Raw genomic sequence first — 22,995 nt, forward strand, 5'->3', positions numbered from 1 at the left:
TTTCACGGTTATGGTAGCCTGAAAGAGAATGACCGAGTCAGCGGTCCCCGTGAAGAAAGATTTTGCAATATCGTTTGATCCCCCGTTCGCGAATTTATTTCTCTCGATTCTCCTCAACCATTTTGTAGCCAGGAATTTCACCGGCTGTATCGCGAATCTTCTTATTTTTCACTCTCTTTGTTTTTCGTTGCTTTTATTTCTCTTTCGTCAAACGTTTCTATAAGCGAGAGAGAAAGAGGTGAACAAAAAATTTCTCCGTTTTGAAAAAACGTGAAAACAAACGTTCGCTGTCCGTTTAAATTCGTATATAAGAAAGGTTTGACAAATTTTTTTCCAAAAAACAACAAGCAAACAGGAATTGCGCAGAAAAAAAAGAAAAAAAAAAAAATTAATAAAAAACAGAAATATCTTTGTCGAAGAGAGAAAGAGAGAAAGATAGGGAAAGAAGAAAAAAAAACATATATGTATATATGATTATTCTTCGGTTTGAAAAATCGTAGAACAAAATTTTCACCGACGTTTGAAAATCGTGGCGAAGTTGCCCGGAAAAAAAGAAAACAAAAACGATAAAAAAAAAAAGGGTTGGGGGGGGGGAAGGAACACATTTCTGTCGGAAGAAGTATAAAAAAAAAAAAAATCTACCGTAAAAAACTACCGAAAGAACAAGGAAAAGGCCGAAAAGTGTAAAAATTCGCTAGGAAAGAAGCCTGTATATATATATAATTATATATATATATATATATATATATATGTATATAATGCATCCAAGTCGTATCTGATTTCATATGCATGTAGAGGCATGAGGCATTGATATATAAAGCATCGTGCGATTGTCTTGTTAAAGAACGGTATATATATATATATATGTGTATGTGTGTGTGTGTGCGTGTGTATTATATTATAATACGCGTACCTACGCTGCATATGACGCGCGAGATCCTTTTCACGGGTACGAAGAGCTCGGTATAAGGAACGGGGTTACACATCTCGTACAGAGCGGGGGTGCTGCAGGTGGGAGGAAAGACTCGAGAGGAGAGGAGAGGAGAGGAGAGGAGAGACGGGGCCCGGGGGGAGCGAGATTCTTAGATTCAAGATCGTGTGAACCTGGGGCCCGAAAGTTCAGAGAAAGTCTGCAGGCACGCACGCTATGTGCCTGGCATTATATGCACATACCTTATATATATATATATATATATATATACTCCGCTTATTAACGCGCAACGGTGTATTTACGTGTATATTATAGCGTATCGATTTACAGCCAGGTATGCAGAAGGTGCGTGAAATCACAATTTTACTCTTTCACTATTTCAAACTTACCGTTTCTGTGGTGGTTTTCAGAGACGATAGGAAAAATTGGATAGATTTTGTCACGTGCGTTTTCACGAAATGATAGTATGGATTCAAAATATCTTTATTTGAGTAAAGAGACACTTTTTATTTTGAAACGTTTTGGACGTGTTTTAGAAATCGAGTGTTTTTCTGTTTTTTTTTTTTTTTTTTTTTTTTTTGAAAATATGATTACGGTAAAAAAGGAAAATATTTAAGGACCGAGCGGTAACCGGAACTAAAAATTTCTCTCGGTGCCGATTCGAGGATGAAACATTTTTACTCCGATTTGTAGAATATCTGGAAGAAAAAAAGAGAAAAAAAAGGAAAAAACGACAATAAATTCTTCTTTGTTCGTCTTCGTCGCATTCTTTCTTCCTTTTGTTACACGCCGGGCTCTCGAGGGCAATATTACGTGTTGCAACAGCGTTCGGCCCCGATGGCCGCCCCCACTTTTATTTTATATAGTTAGAACGCAAGACGCAAGGAAACGTAACGAAATAACCGCGTCAATTCGTGCCGTGATGCAGGGACGTCGTTAGAAAGCAGCAGCAGCAGCAGCAGCAGCAGCGGCAGATTGAACGCGAACTTGGCCTAAATTACCATCGATATATTCTATGGCTGACAACACGAACGCAAAGAAAAAAAAAAAAAAATAAAAATAAATAAAAAACAACGTACTTGCCTGTGAAAATATAATTACGATACTCGGTACAAAAGCAAGATTAATTAACAAATTTAACGACAAAACCGAGAAGCATTTTACGAACGACCTTGATAATTAGTCAAAGATTAATTTTCGACGCTTGCGAAAATTGATTGTTTGAAAAACGTCGATATTCTCGTTTCATTTTCTTTGGTCGCAGAAATTTTCTCATTTTTTTTTTTTTTTATCCCAGTTACGGATATCCTTATTAGGAGTTAAAATTCTGCAAGGAAGTAAAAATAAAAAATTTTTACCGATGCAGAAAGAGTTTAAATTCAGGAATTGTATAATCGAGTAGCTCTCGCGTCGACGTTTTTTTTTTTTTTTTTCCTCTTCTTCTTCTTTTACTCCAAACGTTTTCACGTGATCGAAACGAATGGTCAAATTTTGTTTTCTACAATCAACCGACAATCAAGTTACCGCTAATCAATTCGTTCGTCATGAATTTTTGCTCTTCGCGCGAAAAGATTTTTCATCAAATTCAGGATAATACTTTCGTAACGGGTTTAATTTAATTTATATAATTTTATATAAATAATTTTTCACGGTTTGCGATATATTCGCGTACCAAGGCTAATTGTTTCGCGAGGAAATTTTTGGATTCTTTGCTTTTTTCGAAGAATAAAAAAAAAAAAAAAAAAAAAAGAAAACAAGGTAACGTAGAGCCGTTTTTTCCTTCCACTCTTTAATTATTATTCATCTATTATGTGCCGAATCGAAACTTTCGCGACGTAAGATCAACGCTTATTCCCGACGAGTCTTTTTTTATTTATCTTTTTTTTTTTTTTTTTTTGTTTCACCTTCTCTTCTTCTCGTTTCCAACAGTCTCCATGAGAAACTACTCCTTCTCCGTGAATGGTTTTTTGTACAAGTGTACGCGTATCCCGGTATATAAAGAACCGAAGAGAAATAAAGACGGAGACAGAGGGAGGGGGAGGTGTGGGGGGGGAGGGGGGGTGGATAGATAAAGAAAGAATAATAAGAATAAGCACGAGAAGAAGAAGAAGAAGAAGAAGAAGAAGAAGAAGAAGAAGAAGTGGCAGCAGCAGATCAGGAGTTGCAACACCGGACAGACTCCACGTGCAACTGCCGACGGTGATGCAACTCGCGTTGCATTTTGTAACCGAACGGATAGAATAAAAAAAAAAAAAAAACTGTACATGTATAGTTGTAAAAAGTTACGCGCGCGCGCAAGCGCAGAGGCATATATATATATATGTATATAGTTATATATAGTTATAGACGTCGGCATAAGAACGAACATGTGGAATCTAACGCCGCGATCCGATGCCCTCGACTCTGTTTCGTATGTATCGAGTCGGGCGCATTTCGGTGCCGAAAATGCGTCGGATTTTTCTTTTTTTTTTTTTCCTTCACAGCTCGTAAGAAGAAACATATTTTTATACTTATTTTCCGAGCGTAGAACATTTATCGCTTTCGAATTCCACTTGACGAATTTTGCGAATTTTCTTTTTTTTTTTCATCCTCTTTCTTCGAGTCGTACTTTCGTTTTTCGTTTACTTATTTATTTTTTTTTTTTTTTTTATCGACACGATTTTAGAATCAAAATTCCGTGTTCCGTATAATATCTGTAATGTTCGGATTTTCGAAGATGGCGTAAATACGCGGGGGGAGGGGGAAGAAGAAAAAAAAAAAAAACCGGGACCGATTTGAAACGTGAATAAAATCCAAACGCTTCAGCCGATTTGTGAGAACTATTGTTATTATTACTATTATTTTTTTTTTTTTTCACCAAAATGGACGAACGAATCTTTTATTTCACGTTTGAAAATCTAGAAAATTATTAATCGTTGTTGAGATAAACGCTCTTGAACAAGCGCAGGTTTTTAACAAGTCGATGGGAGATTGAAATTTCGTTTCGTCTACGTTTTGGAAAATCGGTCAAGGCGTTCGGATTTTATTCACGTTTCAAATCGGTCCCGTTTTTTGACCCACCCTGTATAATGTATAAGTATTGCAGGTACGATAATAATAAGACTTTGGTAGGAAGAACTGGGATAAACTGGTTTACCACACTTATAATTAAGCGCAGCCACACCGTTTTTTTTTCATTTCTTTTTTATACTTTATGCGCAAAATCATACGATAGTTTCCCGGAAGTTCGGTTTGGTGAAACAATAACAGATACGCTTGGAAGTTTATAGTCGCAGAACGTAGGTTTCCTGGACTGTTATCACGGATTGAGAGAAAAAAATTTTCCTGAGAGAATTATTAAGTTATCGCGATAATCATTTTCGGACTGTTTTTTTTTTTTTTTCGAAACCTGTGACACCGGAATGAAATTTTTCCAAGTTTCCAAACAAAGCGTCAGGACTTGCTTGAGCTTTTATCTAGTTGAACAATTTTTTTTTTTTTTCTAGGACTCCGTCAAGTTTGGTTCTTCGATTGAAAGACGTCGAAAAATTATGAATTTTACTCAAAATTCGTTACGAACGTTTATTTCGATCGGTTATATATTATATAACTAGAGTACGAAATGGTCTGGAGACTTGGTGGAAAAAAAAAAAAACAAAAATTCGTAACGGATCTCAGAATTGAGACGAAAATATCGAGCTTTTCTTCAGACCTACAAACACCGAATATTCGAGAGTTATAATGATGGATTGATGGCAAAAACGTTTTTTTTTTTTTACTTGCCGTAAAAAGAAACACTTCTCGTTTTCTAGATTTTCAACCAACGATGAATATTCAGAACACGAAAATCGAAAAACTTTACAAAATTGTCTTAAAAATAGTGAAAAATAGTAACTGAACATTTTATCCACCCGTTATAACGAGAAAAATTTCGTCAAAGCAAGGTCGTCAAAGCTTTACAATATAATAGTCATAATCCGGTAAGTTTTAATCGACTAACTGAGGGCGCCAGAATTATCAATGATAATTATTACGGTAACCGATAAGATGCCTCGATTCGGAGTATCGTGCAGGCTGCAAGTTAAATTCAAGATACATACAATGTATGCCACTATCAACATAAAAGATTACACTCAAGACTACGATATGTATATATATATATATATATATATATATATATATATATATTCACAAATGTTCTTATCAGAGCAAATATTACTTATATATAAATCAAAATCAACTTGGCGCGATTTTCCACATAACGTAAAACGCTCATCTTTTCACAGAATATTTTTCTATCACCATCGACAAACTTGCCGTGGTGAAAAAATTTGCAAATTATTACTTTCCGTACTAATTTTTGCGCATCAAAATAACATCTTCCGTCCGAAATGCCGAACCAACATCACCTCAGCAGGCACAGGTCGTCAAATTTTGAATAAATCGAATTTTTGACGTGTTTTCACTTGAGGAAAATAGAAAGGTGCGATTTGCAACCTCTTGATATCAATATTAATATCTCAAATTTTCAAAAGACGTATTCTCATACCTAAATGAAACTTTTCAGCACGTTTCCAAGGAAAAGAAAAACAGATAAAAAGAAAAATTTCTTATTTCCAAACGTATATATTAGACTGGGGCAAAAAAAACCAAGAATTTTTTTCTTTTAATGGTACTGTAAAAACATTGTTCATGACGACAAATAAAAATTATCCACAAAGTTTGAGCCCTTAATATTAATAGTAAGGGGTGTATCGTTACAGCTATTGATTTTTTAACAGTTACCGCATTTTTTTACCCAAAATCCGTTAATTATCAATCTGAAAAATTTTATCAATCCATATTTTTGAAGGAAATTAAATTTCCTACAAAAAAGCTCTCTTACTAAATTGACGTAGATCGAGCCGTTTCCTTGTAATCGTGCCTTAAACATTGATTTGTTCTTTCAAATTATTGTTTGAATTTTTGATTTTTGTAATTACCGGAAAAATAAATATTTTCATAGATCAAGCCATTATTTTTGTGGGAAATTTGATGCTCTACAAAAAAGGTCTCTTAACATTTTTCATGAAATTCACTCCTTTAAGAGTTATTCGACATTGAAATTGTATTCAAAAGTAATTTCAATATATATATATATATATATATATAATATATATATATAATGAGCGAGTGAAAATTCGCCCTCGTGTGAGAATGAGACGGAAAGCGAGAGTGAGAGAGTGAGAGAGGGAGAGAGAGGTATAAAGTACGAAACGCAGTTTGACACGTGTTTGCAATGTTTTAAAATATGTGTGTCGCAAAAATTCGATCGAGCAACTTTAACACGGCATACGCAAGTCAAGAGTACGCTGCGAAATATTATCAACAGACTTTTGACAGCGTGCTACATAATCGCGTGTATCGCAAACGCGCCTTATATACGCACGCACACGCGCGCGCGTTTAATGTAAACACATATCACGCATACATACGAGTTTTACACAACGTGTAAGCGATACTACGTTGCGATACAGAATGCGCGAGAGTAAAAAAAGGAGACAAGAGAATGAATAAGAAAAAGAATAAAACATTTTACGCGTATCCGCGATTACGTCGCCCATCGTGTATTTCGTGTAAATAGATAGGTAGATAGAAATGTATGTGTATCGCGATTGTTCGCGTATGGGTGATGTAGATTTTTTTATTACTTTTCTTTTATTTTCGTCTCTTCTTTTTTCTCTCGACAGGGAAACTCGTAAACACCGTTTAATTATCTGCAATAAGTAGCCGGTTGATTTCGTAATTTTTTTTTTTTTTTTCCCCCGTGAAATCCGATTCACTATCAACATCTGTAATTGCAAACATTCGCACGATTACCCGGAATTCGATATGAAATATTACGTGATCTGTAATAATAACAGCGATGAAAAAAATAACGTTGCTTGAACTCGGTTAAACCTTCTTCGACGATTCGGGTTTCCTCCACCCGCCGGTAAGAATTACAGCTAATTGATTCGAACGTGCGAGATGACGAAGAGGAGAAAAACGAAATGTAAAAAAAAAAAAAGAAAAAAAGAAAAAAGAACAAGGAAATATTCTTAAAATCGTAATGAGAATCGTTTCGTTCTTTGCCGCTAACAAACGCGCGCGAAAATCAGAATTTCGATAAACGTTATACACGTCCGTGCATAAATACATACATACATACATACACACATACATACATATATGCACCCGGATAGATACACGTGTAAAATATAACGTAAGGCGGCAATGACACATCGGAATGATAAGCTACACGTATAACAACACCGTATACACGTAAATATACGTTCACCACACGTCTACACTACTGCAGATATGGTAGATATGTCGAAAAAAAAATTTTTTCCGCACGTAACCGTAATATAATACAGAAACACATGTGTTTGTACGATCTAATATAATCGTTATATATTATACAAGGATATCGCCGCCGCCGCCGCCGCTGCCGTGTCAAGAATCCCGAACCTACCCGAACTTAGCCGAAGTTATCCGAACTTACCCGAATCTATCCGAAGATGACCGAACCTAACCTAACCTAAACCGAATTTAGCGGAATTTAACCGAACTTGACCGAATCTATCCGGAAATACCCGAACCTAACCGAACTTAGCCGAAGTTATCCGAACTTGTCCGAATCTATCCGGATTGATGATTTAACCCTTTACCCTGCATATAGTGTACCGCAAAACCTATGAAGAATTGAACCTTCACCTTCTGTATATAATACGTCCATCCGGGTATCAGGTATTCAACACTTGACCCTTTTATACATATACATACCTGTACCTGTAAAAATCCCTCCCCCCCCCCCCCCCCCCCCCCTTCATAAAAACTCGAAAATGAGGCTTGACGCGCTAAATATGCATATATAATTAAATGTATTAAATATATCGAACGACAGGTGTCTCGTTATCAATTTACGTACATAATACAATGTCTGTGTGTACATATATATATATATATGCATATATATACATGTTATAAAATCGTACAACGTCGTCGCGAACCGCTGAACGAGTTCAAGAATTTGCTGCGACGTGAGTCTTTGACGCTTGCGTTGGTAGTATATAATATCGTGTCTTACATGCGTGTGTAGATATGCACGCGCGCGAACACAGCATAGACAGAGACAAGGCACATGCATATTGTAAACTACGGTTCGCACGACCTCGCTGACGAATACATATAATATATATACATATGTATATATATATATATATATATATATATATATATATATACACATGTATATTAATTTTTGCCTAACTGTATTCGCGCGTTTGTGCGAATATTTAGTTATTACACATGCGTGCAAATACGATACGCGATAGGCGATTTGATCCTCGTTTGTATTAAACTTTATTCCTACGTGTGTGTGTGTGTGTGCGTTGGATGTGGGACTGGTTTTCTCGTTGTGTGTTTGATTATTGAACTCGCGGAACAGCAAAGAGGAGACGTCAAGATGTGTGTGGTGGTGGTGGTGGTGGTGGAGGGTGGGGTTTATACTATACTATATATAACACTACCATATGCACATTTTTGACATTGAACCCAATCGCACGTGCGTTTATCAGGTTCAACGAACTCCTAATACTCGCGTCCCTGAAGTCAACTTTTTTACTTACTTCTAACCGCTTCTGGATTGTATTAGATATTTTTTTTTTTTTTTTTTGTTTTTTGGTTTTTTTTCAACCGATTCCCACACGTACCCGCCGTATTTTACAAAGTCTAGGTGGACGTTTATGCACGCGCGATGACGGTGGTCGGCATGTGACGAATTCAAGAATTTTATACAATCTATGTATGTATATTGTACATATGTATATTATATTATACACATATATATATACATGATATTAACAACATTTCGACGTTCCTAAGTAATATTATAAATGCGAAAATGCGTTTGTTCCACTGTACATTTCTTCACGCAGCAACGGAGCGACCGATCGACGTAATTTTTTTATCTACCAACTACTTTTTACGGTAGAAAAAAAAATTCGCGGTCCCCGCGGGATGAATCTGGAGCGTAATTCTGTGTCTAAAACGGCGCGACGGATTTTCATGAGATTTTATAAGAAAGTATCTCAAGCCTTGGTGTGAAAAAAAAAAAAAAAAAAAACAATGCGGGATACTTTTTATCGCACGTAAAAGCATACTGATTTATTATTGCACATTACTGTGACCAGGATTGGTGTTTTATTGACAAATAATACGGTATTAACTTCTCATTTTTCTGCTTTTCAAAGAGAAAAAAGAAAGTTATCGTAATCGCACCGAAAATGATACGATCAGTTTTTACTATAACTCCGCGTTTTGAAATTTTGAAAATCACGTGCGTGTGCGTGAATCTCGAGAATACGATTTATCGGATTTCAATGATTTTGGTCTGAATCGACGCGGCTTCTTCAAACCTAAAACTGATCAGATTTTTGCTTTGATCGATTCGGCAATTTTTCAATTATTGCAATAAGAAATCACCCAAAAAAAAAAACAAAAAACATCAAATATAAACGATGATATCTCGAGAATGGATGAATGGATTATAACGAAAATTAGTACCGGGAGGTTTTTTAAATCGCCAACCACGAATCCAAGGTCAGATTTGAAAAATTTCAATTTGGCACATTCAATCCAAAATTTTCAACGGTGGATCCGTTACAGTGGTTCAAAATAAAATTCGAATTCAATATCATTCTTTTTTTATTCACTATAAACTTGGAAACCGCTGCGGTGTGAGAACGGGAAGTTCGAGGGCTGGCTCATGGCCAGTTTAAAACCTCTTGTTTTTCCTCAGAACCACGGGAGCGAAGCCGTGGGTAAAAGTTAGTTTCATTACACCAACGTCATAGGCATGAAAATACGTCACTCGATCTATAGAATTACCTTCGATTCTATTCCTAATTCCCAAAAATCCTGGTTTTTCGTATTTTTTTTTTTTTTTTTTTCTTTTTTTCTTTTCCTCACAGGCTCAACGACTAGGCGATAATACAACAATTTGAAAGAAACAAGATACCACATATTGTAACATGTGGGGCATTCACGTCAAATTTATAACCCATGTACTTCACAATAATATGATATATTTGAAAAAAATTCCGACACCCTTTTGGGATCGGTTGCAAACATCGTACTGAAAAAAAATTATCCAAATTTAAGGGGACGCGGTACACGGATTACAAATTTCACGTGGAATGTCCCATATTCATATTTTCAATAATAAACCTACCACTTGAACAATACCAACATGCATTTTCCGTTAAATTATTAATATTTTCACTCCTCCGAGTGATATATATTTATATGTATATATGTATGTATAAATAAATACTATCCGCTCTCCGCGAGGATTATAAAATGGCGATAACGGAATTCGCCGCATTCCATGTAATCATTACACGTATGTGTTTACATTTTTCGAGCGCGCAAGTTGTAAGTGAGAATTTCACACAACTGTATGTACATACATGTGTATATTCATGTACGAATACAACATCAATTTATCTATGATTGAATGATACAGATACGACAGCGACGTGTGACATATGATTATAAACTCAACAGTGCATTCGGCACGTTATAGTATATACCCGAGTGAAATTTTTAGTTTCGGTTACCGCTCAGTCCTTAACTATTTTCATTTTTTACAACAATCGCAAAATATTGTTCCAGGTAGAAAATGAAAATTAGTTTTCTAGCCGTTACCGGAAAGTCTGGTATCCGTTGCTATTCTTTCTCATTACGATCGCTGTTACTAGATTTTCTAGCAATTGTCGCGGAAATTTAATGCCTGTGCAAGAATAAATTTACGTTAAAGCCTCGTTTAACTAAAAACGTAGAGTAAACCTCGGAAACTGATTTTGCGTTGCAATAACCAAAAAATGATCGACGATAGCGCAAAATGTTTAGGCGTGCCTCGTTTTTCGTATTTCCAACGATATTCAAACAGTTTTTTTTTAACGATACCTGTTTTACTCAATTTTTCTAGTTACTGTAACAAATGAAATTTTTCTCAGTATACGACATGTGTTTTTCATTCTCGAATAAATAAAATCGTTTCCCCCCCCTCGCGCATCGTTATTTTAAAACGAGATCGATACCTTGATATTCACAAATGCGTTTTTTTTTTTCTTTTTCTTTTTGTCACAAACTTTCATTATTACATCTATTAAATTACGATAGAATTTTTCACGCACGACTGTGACAATTAATCCATCCGCAAACACGTCGCACGCATCTATTACACGTATATTCGCACATTCAAGCGTCTTATATGTATAATATTATACACATACACATATATATATATATATACATGTACAAGATGCGTATTTGCACGTGTGCAGAATGTTTACGTTACCGCGGTTTGTGTAATATCCGAACAAAACACGATAAGCGATGAATTTTTCCTTATCGCTGCACGTACGCTTCGTCGTCCGCACACTAAAATTTGTCATACGGGTCTACGTGATACACAATTTCGGTATCGAACCATTTTTATTATTTCATTATCCAAGCAGCGTTATATATTTATTATATCATAACGTACGAAACTTACGATAATTTCTTTTTACCGTTTTGTTTTTTCTTTAAAATCTGTTCAAAATTAATTTTCACAACAGTTTTTATTATTATTGTTGTTATTATTATTATTATTATTATTATTGTGATCAAGCATTTTTATCTGAATCGGAATATTAATCCGACGTTCATACGGAAGAGAAGGAAGAAGAAACGATACACTTGATTTTCTGTTTACAGTTGCTAAACTAGCGTTAATTTTTTTTTTTTTACCCAAAACAATCATATTTTTTGATCAAGGTAAAAAAAAAAAAAAAATTGAAATCGGTTAAAAACCTGCAAGATCAATTTCTTTTTTAAATTCGTGTAATGAGGCTTGACTTCAACCTCGAATTTGACTAAAACATACTTTCGAGCTTCAGACGAACAATTGGTAATAAAACGAATCGGGGAGCTGCAAATAAATGAAGTCGAAATTTCCGCTGTTCAAGAATAGCCATAATTTTCATCCGAATCGGAATATTAATCGTATACGTTCGTACAGAAAAAAAAAAAAAAAGGAAAAAGAAACAGACGATACGCTTGATTTTCCGATTACAGTTGCGAAACTAACGTTCGCTTTTTTTTTTTTTTTTATCCAAAACGGTCATATTCGTTGACCAAGGTGAAGAAAAAAAAATATTTGAAGTCAGATAAAAACCTGCGAAACGATTTTTTTTTTTTTTTTAATTTTTTTTTTCCAAATTCGGATAACGAGGCCACATTTTTTAACCTCGAATTTCACTGAAACATACTTTCGAGTTGCAGATGAACGATTGGTAACAATACGAATCGTAGAGGTGGAAATAAATGAAGTCGATATTTCCGTCGTTGAAAAATTGGGAATAAAATTTTTTTTTCACAAACAAATGTAAAATTGACTCACCATCCGGCGTCGTCACGGTTCCTGCCTTGTTGATTTTTGAATTCCACGTGGCGGGCGTTGCGGGCGCAGGGCTGAGGTCGGGGGTTGGAGGGTGTGGCGGAGGTATGGGTGCCAGATTTCCGCAGCCCTGATGCTGCCCTAGATGATCACCCTGAGTGCTATACGCGGCTGATTCGCCGCCTCCGCCTCTGCCGCCGTAAGACTCGCCGGATGAACGCTCGGCTAACCTTTCGGCCCTTTCTCTGTCCGTTAATAGACCTGGTTCCTGTTTTATCCGAAGGTCTGCGCGAGAATATGTTTTTTAGCGGGTTGCAGGGGTGGTGAGTTGGGGTAAAAAAAAAAATTAAATAAAATAAAACGAAGAGAGAGAAAAAAAAAAAAAAAGAAACAACAACGACGACGACAACGACAAGAATAACAATAATAATAATGATAATGATAAACACTCTGGGGGCGAGGCGGCTGCAGAAATTAAACGTGATAATTGTTGGGTCGTATTTTTATCGCGTTACTTTTTGCCGTATTTCCGAATGACGGAGAAACGAGGAAACAAAGTAGAAATATGTATATTCGAATTTTTTGTTATCGATAAAATCAAGATCGAGTTGACCGATTTGCGTGAAAATTGCGCTAATAGAACGTAGACTGTTTAAATCTAGGATCAAGCCTGTCGAACAACTCGATAAGGGGCGGGGTTGAAATTCGAAATTTGAAACGTTCCGAAAACACCGAATTTACAATTTTTTTTTTTTTTTTCTCTCTCGTTTCGCGGCGAAACTTGAGGCAAGGAAATCAAATTTTTTAGAAAAATTTCACTCCATCGAAACTTGAACTTTCGAATAATTGAATTTCGAAACTTTTATCCGTAGCGTCGATCTTTCGACCGTTCGAAACTCTGTCGTTTCATCAAAGTTTGATCTCCTCGTTACTTCCAAGTTTCACCGCCACCAAATAATTCGGAACAAGGCGCTTTCGGAACTTCGACCCCTTCGTAAATATCTCGCGTTCCTAGATTCGAAAGATCGGTAAAAAAAAAACAAAAAAAAAAACAACAACAACAACAATAAAACAGGACAAAATATTTATAAAAAAAAAAAAAAAAAAAAAAAACCAGCCCGTTAAAAATTTCGAATTTCTTTTTCAATTCGGCGGAAATTGAAGAGAATTTACGGGGTTTCAGGGGGTGGCGGTGGCGGGTTTGGAGGGTGTGAAGACGCACCTTCGGCACCGTTGTCTCTGTGCTCACCGTTCCCTCTCTCCTCCGATCTGTCGCGTTCCAATTCTCGTTCAAGTTCCGTCGGTGTGTGGGGCGCTGTGTGGGGATGCGACGGCTGGTCCGTCGGGTGGGGAAAATGCGAATGCAGGTTGCTGTCCAGGAGTAGAGGGTGAGGCGCCGACGCCGGACGAAACGCCGCTCCGTCACGAAGCACGCTCGCTCTTCCCAAAGCGTCGGCGTCGCTCGGAGACCTTGACGGGGGTCGGTTTTTTTTTTAAAAAAGGGTCGGAGGGTGGCGAATTTTACGAAGGCGATAGATTTTAGAGAGATTCGCATTCGCTGCAAATTTTACCGTTGCTTTAATATTTTTTTTTTTTTCCAATTTTTTGGTCCCACGACGCATTTTCGAATTGAATTTGAATTTTCGTCGCAGGGTTGTACATACGTTTGACCGTGTAGTTTTAACACCCTTAGTCACGGCTAATCGCAAGCCACTAAGGGTGGCACCGTTATTACTTTTTTTTTTTTTCTTTATATTCCATGCAAAATCCTACGTTTTTTTTTCTATCTCTCTTTATTTGCAAAACTGGATCGCGCGATCGGAAGGATTGATATAGCAAAAAGTAGTCGGAACGCAATTTTCGATACATTGAGCAGAGTCGATAGTTTAGGGAAAAAAGTGTCTAATAACCGTATCGAGAAGATATTCAAATTTCCTTCTTACGCAGAAGCGTTTTGGAATCGATAGGTTTCTTTCGCGTCGAGTGAAAAATTTGGCGAAAAGAAAGAATATTTCATAACCCGAGTTTCGTTTTGTATGTATTTTGTTGTAACGACTTGCCGATGATAAAATTATAATCAAAAATCCCGAACGCGAGATTGTTCGATATATTTTTTCGAATTCGTTTCGTGAGAACTTCAAGAGAAGAAGAATAAGAAGTGACGTTATTGAAGTATTTCTCTTGTTTTGTACGGTAAAAAATGCTTCTTCTACAATATTTTAAAATCTAAATTCAAATAATTGAATGATTTTCGAACGATCGATAACTTGAAATTTTCGACAGGAAAAGTAAAGACGGTACCGTTAAATTCGGAAAATTTCGCTGTACCAAAAAATGAGAAAAAAAAATATATATATATACATACATATATATAAACCATCTCAAATCCTCGTGAATACAAATTTGTGGATTATAATGAATTTGAAAGAGATTTGTTCATCGAAACAAAAATCTGAACAAATTTTTCAAACAAAAATCAAAGCGAATCCTGAGGTTTGAATTTAGGTTTTGAACAGCGCATTGCTATTAATCGATTATTTGGTTTTTCCGACTAATCGATCAATCGACGATTTCGGGTAATCGTTTTTCCAACAAATCCACCAATCGACGGTTTCAATCGATGGTTTCATCGTTTCAACGATTAATCGATTAATCGAAGTTGACCTAATAACAATTCTTCATTTCAATCGGTACACGAATCGTGACCATCGATCGATCGATGAATGGGAAAAACTCTTGATCGAAATCGTGTATCGATCGATCGCACAGCACTGATTTTGAATCTTGGATTTTTATTTATTTATTTATTTACTTATTTTTTATTCGAACCTCATGAGCCTCTTCCTCGGACTGTCGTAGTAGTGCTGGGTCGTGGCGTGTGAAGTGGGCACGGAGTAGTTTGTTGCATTTGAGGGGGCAGGCACGGGGGTCGGGGACTTCTTTCTGACGCTGCCTGCAGCGCCGATTCCCGTATTTCCGGCCCCCGCCCCACTTCCGCCGCCCCCGATCCCGCCGTTGCCGTCCGACGAGCTGTTGCCTTCCGCCGCGTGCCTTTGAGCCACCGCCAATTTCTCGTGCTCTATCGAGAGACCCTTTACCTGAGGGATGACAAACCACCGGAGGGTAACACGTGTTTACCGCTTTGAAAACCTGCCGGGATGGGGGTTAAGGGAAATCGAAATACGAGAGAGAGAGAGAGAGAGAGAGAGAGAGAGAATGACGAAAGAAGAAAGAGAAGGGAAAAAATTTAAAATAAACATCCTCGTATATATAATATGTGTGGTGGTGTGGTCAAAAATAAATCTCACTCGGAGAAAGAAAATTATTTACCGCTTTCGTTGCAAAGTTTGAAATTCGATACGAAAGATTCGAATTCTTTACCTTAATGCTAAATGTCATCGTCGACGAAATTTCGGATTACATTTGAAAATCAATGAATCGCAACAAAGTAGAAATTACTCATGTCTTGGAAGCTCGACGTCGTTTCAAGTTTTCACGACCTTAACGAACGAGTTTGTAAATTAATACCCACCGCCATTTTTCGTTAAAATTTTCACAACCGAAAGAGAAAACCTTGTGAAATATTGTCTCTGTCTTCGGATATCGTTGAAATTATTCCCTCGATTTTGAAGCATGGCGCGGGTGAGAGAGAATATATTTTGCAAATGATAATACGTTCCTTGCGATGAATGTTTTTTTTTTTTTAAATTTTTTTTATCTTTTGGAAAGCTCAATTTCTTTGGGAGAAAATTTTGATGCGAACGTTGAGCGCAAGGCGATGTGAAATTAGGATGTAACGTACTTGGAGACACTCGGCAGCCTTGAGAAAGGAGCTGAGGGATTCCTGAGAGACGTGTACCTCGCCCCTGTACATGAACTCGAGCAGTGCAGTCATGTTGTGGGCGCTGGTACCGTCGAGGATGACGATCAAGCCCGCAGGCGAGGGTGGCATCCCCTCGAACAACTCTTGAAAATGCTTGCTACATGCTGCCAGGATCAATCTGTGCGCCTTGAACGTCACACCTGGAAACAGAGGAGGAAGGAAAATGAGAGGGTTAATTTACTTCCCGATTCTGAAAATTCGATCTACGATCGATCTATGCTTGGGTCTGTAGAAAAACTTTGAAAAATTCATTGGTACGCGACGTTGCGCGGGTGATTTTTAATTTTTATAGAATTAATCGAACCGCCGAATGATTTCATTTTTTTTTTTTTGTTTTCATCTCCGAATACGAATTTTTATAATATACGGTAACGAAATGATGGTAAATTTTGTATTCAATAGTTTTGCGGGAATTTTCTTCGTCGCTGTTCAAAGAATTACCAACGAACGAAATGATCGTAGGATCGTTACAGATCGATTTTTCAAGATACTTGTACAAGAGATGTTTCCGTTTTTACTTGGCATCGTGTTTGGTTTGTACAAGAAAGGTATTAGTTTCGGTGAAAAATCACTTTTCTCTAATTTCAACGAATCTTCGCGTTTCCGTAACTCTGGAATCCGATAAATGGATTTTTAGAAAAATGTCGGTCGATCGGTCCGTCCGACAAACTCTTGCGATAAAAAAAAAAAAATTGAAACTTACAATATTTTACAATGATAACATTCCTTTGAACTTCCGGTTCTCCCAGTAATAAATCGATCTGGAACGATCTTCTTATTAATTTTTCCAAACAAACGCTTAGGTTTTTTCCAGTTTTCCCATATCGATGTGAGGAAAATTTTCTTTTACAAATTTCACGATCTTCAGATTTTTTTTTTTGTTTTTTTTCCCAAATTTTTATTCAATACCTTTTCACTCGGCTATCAAGTTCCGACATTTCAGTGAAAAATTATCGCCTGTTCAAACTGTTTTTCCGGCTTGTATACATTACCTTTCTACGAGCGCAACGATATTCGAAGCAAAGAACAAGAAAACGTGTGACAAAACTCAACGCAGAGTGACAATTAATTCAACAAGACCGCATCGCCTCCGTTTCGTACCGGTTTTCTCAAAATACCCCGCAATATGACGACGTTGCATGCGAGGATCATGCGATCCGGTGAATGGATACGGTAAGACAAATATCCTCTCTGACGTGAACGGGACGGACGGCTTCGTTCCTACGCGTATAACATCGTACAATAATAACAACAATATGCGAAGCAGATGTGCATGAAATTTTGAATACGCGTAAGTCACACACATGCGTGTAACTCACGTATACGTAACGCGTAAGAGTTCCATGTATGTACGTATAATATTACTTTGCTTTCGATAAAAATCTCTAAACTCGACTCGTTCCCGTGTAACGTACATTGTATCCAACCTTACGTATCCAGCCTTTAACCATCAACAAATAACAGAATGCGCCACTCGAGTTCAAAGTACCAAAAGGGTTGGCTGCCCAACGACTAATTAGAAGTGTACAGTCATCCGATTAACATATTTACCACATTTTTAGGTAATCCCCATCCCATCGTTTCTTTCTTTTCTTTTTTCTCCTTTTTTTTATTTTATTTTTTTTTCACGTCCACTCCTGTCTTTTCCCCTTTCGTTCTTTTACTTTTTTTTCTCTCATCACTCCGCCGCCAGTTTTTAGTTTTCTCGCAACGCGCAACACGACGCAAGTAAATTTATGTATTATTGTTGTTGTTGTTGTTGTTGTTGTTGTTATTATTATTGTTATTAATACACAGGTATCGTTGGTTCGAATTTTTGCTTCTCTTCTTTTTCCTTCTCATTTTCTTGTCTTATTTTTTATTTATTTCATTTTTTTTTTTTGTTTTCAACTCCAGTCCTCCACCCGTATATTCTAGTTTTATAAATTACATCCGTTGCGGTTGGTGTAATAGATACTCGATTACAGGAGGCCACGTGCACGATGCCGCCGATGTCTTACATAAGCCGGTAGGAAACCCGTTGCTTCACTAATAAGCTGTTCATACAACGCATTCACGCAAGTACGAATTAGAGTAATTACACGAGTAAGACTTGACTTTTTACGCCAGCGTCGAAACTGAGTATCGAACGAATTATCGATTCACTTTCGCTGTCGTTTGTTTTTTTTTTTTTATTTTTTTATATTCTTTTTTTATTTTCAAAGCTTCATCTATTTTTGCACATCAATATTTCTGCACAGGTTTAGCAAATAATAATTGACAATTCCGTTTTCTTTTCTTTTCTTTCAACAAAACTGTTTCAGTAATACATCGTTAATTAATCGTCATTAATAACATACCGATGATAAATTTGAATCAACATGACGCAGAGATAATACATAATCTTTCGTTGCTTTATCTCCACTATTATTAACCTCTTTATTTTCATTTCTATTCGTAAACACTGAGAAAAAAAAAAATTTCATTCGTTACAGTAACTAGAAAAATTCAGTAAAACAGGAGTCGTTGAAAATACTGTTTGAATATTGTTGTTCATTACGAAAAACGACGAACGCGTAACAATTTTGCCCTATCGTCGATCCTTTTTTGCTAATTGCAACGAAAAATCAGTTTCTGAGGTTTACTCTACTTTTTTAATTAAATAAGGCAATAGTTACAAGAAAATTTAGCAACAGTGATCGTGATGAGAAAGAACAGCAACGGATACCAGACTTTCCGGTGACGGCTAGAAAACTAATTTTCATTTTCTACCTAGAACTATATTTTTCGATCGTCGTAAAAAATGAAAACAGTCAAGGACGAATCGGTAACCGATAATAAAAACTTCTCTCAGTATTGAAAACGAGGTGCAAATGGGAGTTTCAGAGCCCGAAATCAATCCGCAAAACTTCCGCGTTGGCTATATAAATATACATGTGTGCGCGTGTGTGTGAATTTATGTATATACCGTAAATTACACACACACATCGCGTAATTACCATGCGGTTAAGGAATACACAATTTGCCCCCCTCCGAAATTCCACCTGCTGCAACGAGGCTCACTTCCTGTCGATTCATGCACCTGGCATTACACGCGTATATACGAGTATAGATGTTGCACACACACGCACACACATCTATAGACTAATGCGTAAATATACATCATACTTATCCGTAATACCGCGTACCTACTTTCTTTAGGGTCTTCCTCAGAGAACTCGGGTCGAAAGTTTATAATATCAACGAGCCGCATCGAACCGACAAACTTGTAAGTCTGTACAATGATAGGTGTACGTATACACATTGCATAAAGAGGGCTTTGACCATGAGTCATGTATAACTTTTTCTCACGGTTTTCATTATGGTTTCACAGCTTTTTTATACAACCTAGTCGACCAAACATTATTTCATTTGTTATGTTAACTAGAAAAAATTCAGTGAAAACATGTATCGTTAGTAAAAAAAACTGTTTAAATATTGTCGAAATTACGAAAAACGAGATACGCCTAATCATTTTGCGCTATCGTCGATCCTTTTTTGGTAATCACGACGCAAAATCAGCTTCCGAGGTTTACTCTACTTTTTTAGTCAAACAAGGCCTTAACGTCAATTCATTCTTGCACGAGCATTAAATTTTCGCAACAGTTGCAAGTAGATATAGCAACGGCGATCGCAATGATAAAGAATAGTAACGGATGCCAGACTTTCCGTTAACAGCTAGAAAACTAATTATCATTTTTTACCTAGAACTAAAAAATTCTCTCAGTGCGTACAAAGCTCTTTCTCACGACATCATCCCGCGTGATTTTTCACGTTAATTTTTCCTTTCATCCTCCCTCCACCTAGATCGAAAGTCGCGCCGCGTTACTTCGCGTTGCGTCGAGAGCGTAAGTCAACGAATCGTGTCCCAGATATCCATCGAAGAGTGAGAATTAATCTCGGTTGGTCGGCTTATAAAACTCGATGCAGGACGCAGCTGCCCGTTGAAAAGATGTGCGCGGAAGTTGTTGTGACAGGCTGTTGTGTGCAACGAGAGCGAGAATTGAAGCCGTCGCATCGCACGCCGCTCGACTTTACTTCCTACATTTTTCTAACGCCCGACGAGCTTGCGGCTAAGAACCGCGGTCGGATTCTTGCGGCTTCCGGTTGAATTCACTCCGCGGAGCTGCGACGTTGAAACGAGGGAACGAGATTAATTCTTCTTCACAAGCAATAACCAAAGGCGCGTATTTTATTTCTTCGTTTCGTAACGGGATAATTAATCGAAATACGTGTACTTATTTACTCCAAGTACTGTTGTTCAACGGATTTATTAGAAGCTCACGGAGCTTTAAACGAGCTTTTAAATCTGTAACGATTGATCCATTGCCGATCAAATATGTATTCGTCAATCGATCGATTGGTCGATCCAATTGTTTATATACAACAATTTCGATTAATCGGCTATACTCGAGAATAACTCACGAAACATCGATTGAAGAAAAGAATTGCATCAAACTTTAAAACAGTGATAAGTAAAGTTTCGAATGACGATAATTTTTCTCTTCCTACAAATTTCGAACAATGAATTAATTGCTTTTGAAAGCGTATTATTTCTTCTGGGAAGAAAAAAAAATATTATTCAGAAAATATAAGGATGCAAGGGGTACAAAATCGTCGTAATTGTATACCCGATGAAACATCGTGGAAATTCCAAAATTCTTATCAAACATACAAAGACAACCGTAACACCGAAAAGAACTGCAGCAGTTCATACACATATAGCGCGATATTAAAATTCTAGAAAATTTTCAACCGTAGTTTAAAAATAAAACCTAGCTGGTCGTTATATACCCACTCCGCTATATAGCTCGATCATTCCGGTAATTTACCGCTGCGCTGGTCGAGTCACGAACCTTGTTCGTGCGAAATCCTGCACGTATATATGCATATATATATATATATGTGTGTGTGTGTTTTACATATGTTTAAGCATGAGCTTGGTTGCAGATAGGAGAACGCATCGTACAGATATCGTTGTATAATTCGCGGTGCAATCCGCGTGGCAACAGAAACCGGAAATGACTAGCGTCGCATTCTCGCCGCAACGTTTCAGCGACACTTGACATAATAAAAATTTCACACGTCAACCGGTGAGGATAGTATTCAGTGGTTCAAGTGACGAGAATGCAATGACGATGAATTTGAATATTTCAAGAAAAACAAAGGATAAAAAAAAAAAAAAAAATACAAAAAAAAAATGGCCTCAAACAATATTTGAAATTGCATCGCGGAAGAAATCCTCTGAAACGCTTGTAATAACCGCTCCGAGTTCAGCGATCGTTCACTTATAAATATGAATATATGTAACGCTATACATAGAAGTTATCTTGTGTACATATGTACACATAAATGTATGTATATATACATGTATATATATATATATGTATATGCATATATCGTCACTCCCGGCGCACGCGAAGTATCTTGGCCCCGATCGCATGTGTATTTTTGCAAAGCGAGTTATTTCTGTAAAAGAAGAGAACAGGGAAAGAAGAAGAGAGAGAAAAAAAAAAAAAAAAAACAAAATACGAAAGAGAAAGATAAAAAGAACATGTAACAAGTGGAAGAAGGAGAAGAAGACGAGAATACGAACACCGGGAGGGGTATGAAAAGAGACGAAAAGACGTGACGCAACGCGGGAATAACCGCGCGCGCATCGCCCGCGCAAAACCTCGAATGCTCGCTATTTTCGTAAATGCACGACGCGATTAAACTCACGAAACACACGCACACGGTCTTCTGAAATATCAATTTGCTACACCTAACGCACGTACGCATTTTTCCAACGACATTTTTATTTTTCATTAATTTTCTTAACGAATAACGGTAGTGCTGGAACGAACAGTTTTGAACCCGCAATTTTTATTTTTTATTTTTTCTCAGTTTTCTCAACGAATATCGATACACACAGAATTGTTATTCTAAAACGTTCGCTCGTTCTTAGTTCGTCGGAGATTGTATTATCTACTTGAAATAAAGAAAAAAAAAAAAATAATCGTTACCGAGTTGAACACACTTCGTTATACACTGTAATGAAAAATTGACCAAAAGTGGCCAGTCTCGATTACTATGGTACAATTTTTGTAGTCAATTCAGAACATGAACGTCGGATACGTGTTAGATGTATATCAAAAAATTATTCCACAGAAGGCCGAACGGCGTTTTTTTTTTTTTTTTTGAAAATGTGCAAAGAAAAAACAAACAAGAAAAAAAAAAGACGATCGCGACAATACGGCGCGTGCATCGAGTCTGTACCTAAATGTAATTTAGCATTGGTATATATTTTTAAATATTCCTGACACGGTGTGATTCGTGCGTGCGCGCCTGTGTGTGTGTGTGTGTGTTTGTAAATACGAAACCGCGATGCCGGCGAACACACGGACATGAGCGCGCGGTATTTGGCGATCGCTGCGCCGAAGTTGCGCGCGCAGATTAGCGAGCGAGCGAGCGAATCCTGCAATGCGAACTTAGAAGCTCGAAACCGCCAATCGCCCACATTGGGTCATTGGCCCGAACCGGGAGGCGCAGCGCAGCGCGCTCCTGGCGTCTTGGCTCTTCTGCACCCCTCCCCGCCCCTCGCCCCGCCGCTTTTTGCGCACGCCCTAGTTCGCCGTGTGCGTTTTCCGCTCCACGCGTGCGGCGCACAGTCGTGCACCTCTACATGCGTGCCGCTTCTGCTACGCACACTGCAGATACGATACCAGTTCTGCG

The 22,995-nt window shown here is 37.4% G+C and overlaps 1 protein-coding gene across 1 annotated transcript in view; it reads right to left on the reverse strand.

The window, feature by feature from the left end:
- Nucleotides 1-22,995, reverse strand: part of LOC107228005 (zinc finger protein chinmo) — a 91,278-nt gene that overhangs the window by 24,258 nt on the left and 44,025 nt on the right. Inside the window, exons 3-6 of the mRNA XM_046734938.1 lie at nucleotides 16,183-16,403; nucleotides 15,210-15,478; nucleotides 13,603-13,850; nucleotides 12,384-12,665 (exon numbers count right to left, since the gene is read on the reverse strand). Coding sequence (XP_046590894.1) covers nucleotides 12,384-12,665; nucleotides 13,603-13,850; nucleotides 15,210-15,478; nucleotides 16,183-16,403 — 1,020 coding nt within the window. The remainder of the gene's footprint in view (nucleotides 1-12,383; nucleotides 12,666-13,602; nucleotides 13,851-15,209; nucleotides 15,479-16,182; nucleotides 16,404-22,995) is intronic.

The sequence above is a fragment of the Neodiprion lecontei genome, chromosome 3 (assembly GCF_021901455.1).
Source record: "Neodiprion lecontei isolate iyNeoLeco1 chromosome 3, iyNeoLeco1.1, whole genome shotgun sequence".
Classification (NCBI taxonomy): domain Eukaryota; kingdom Metazoa; phylum Arthropoda; class Insecta; order Hymenoptera; family Diprionidae; genus Neodiprion; species Neodiprion lecontei.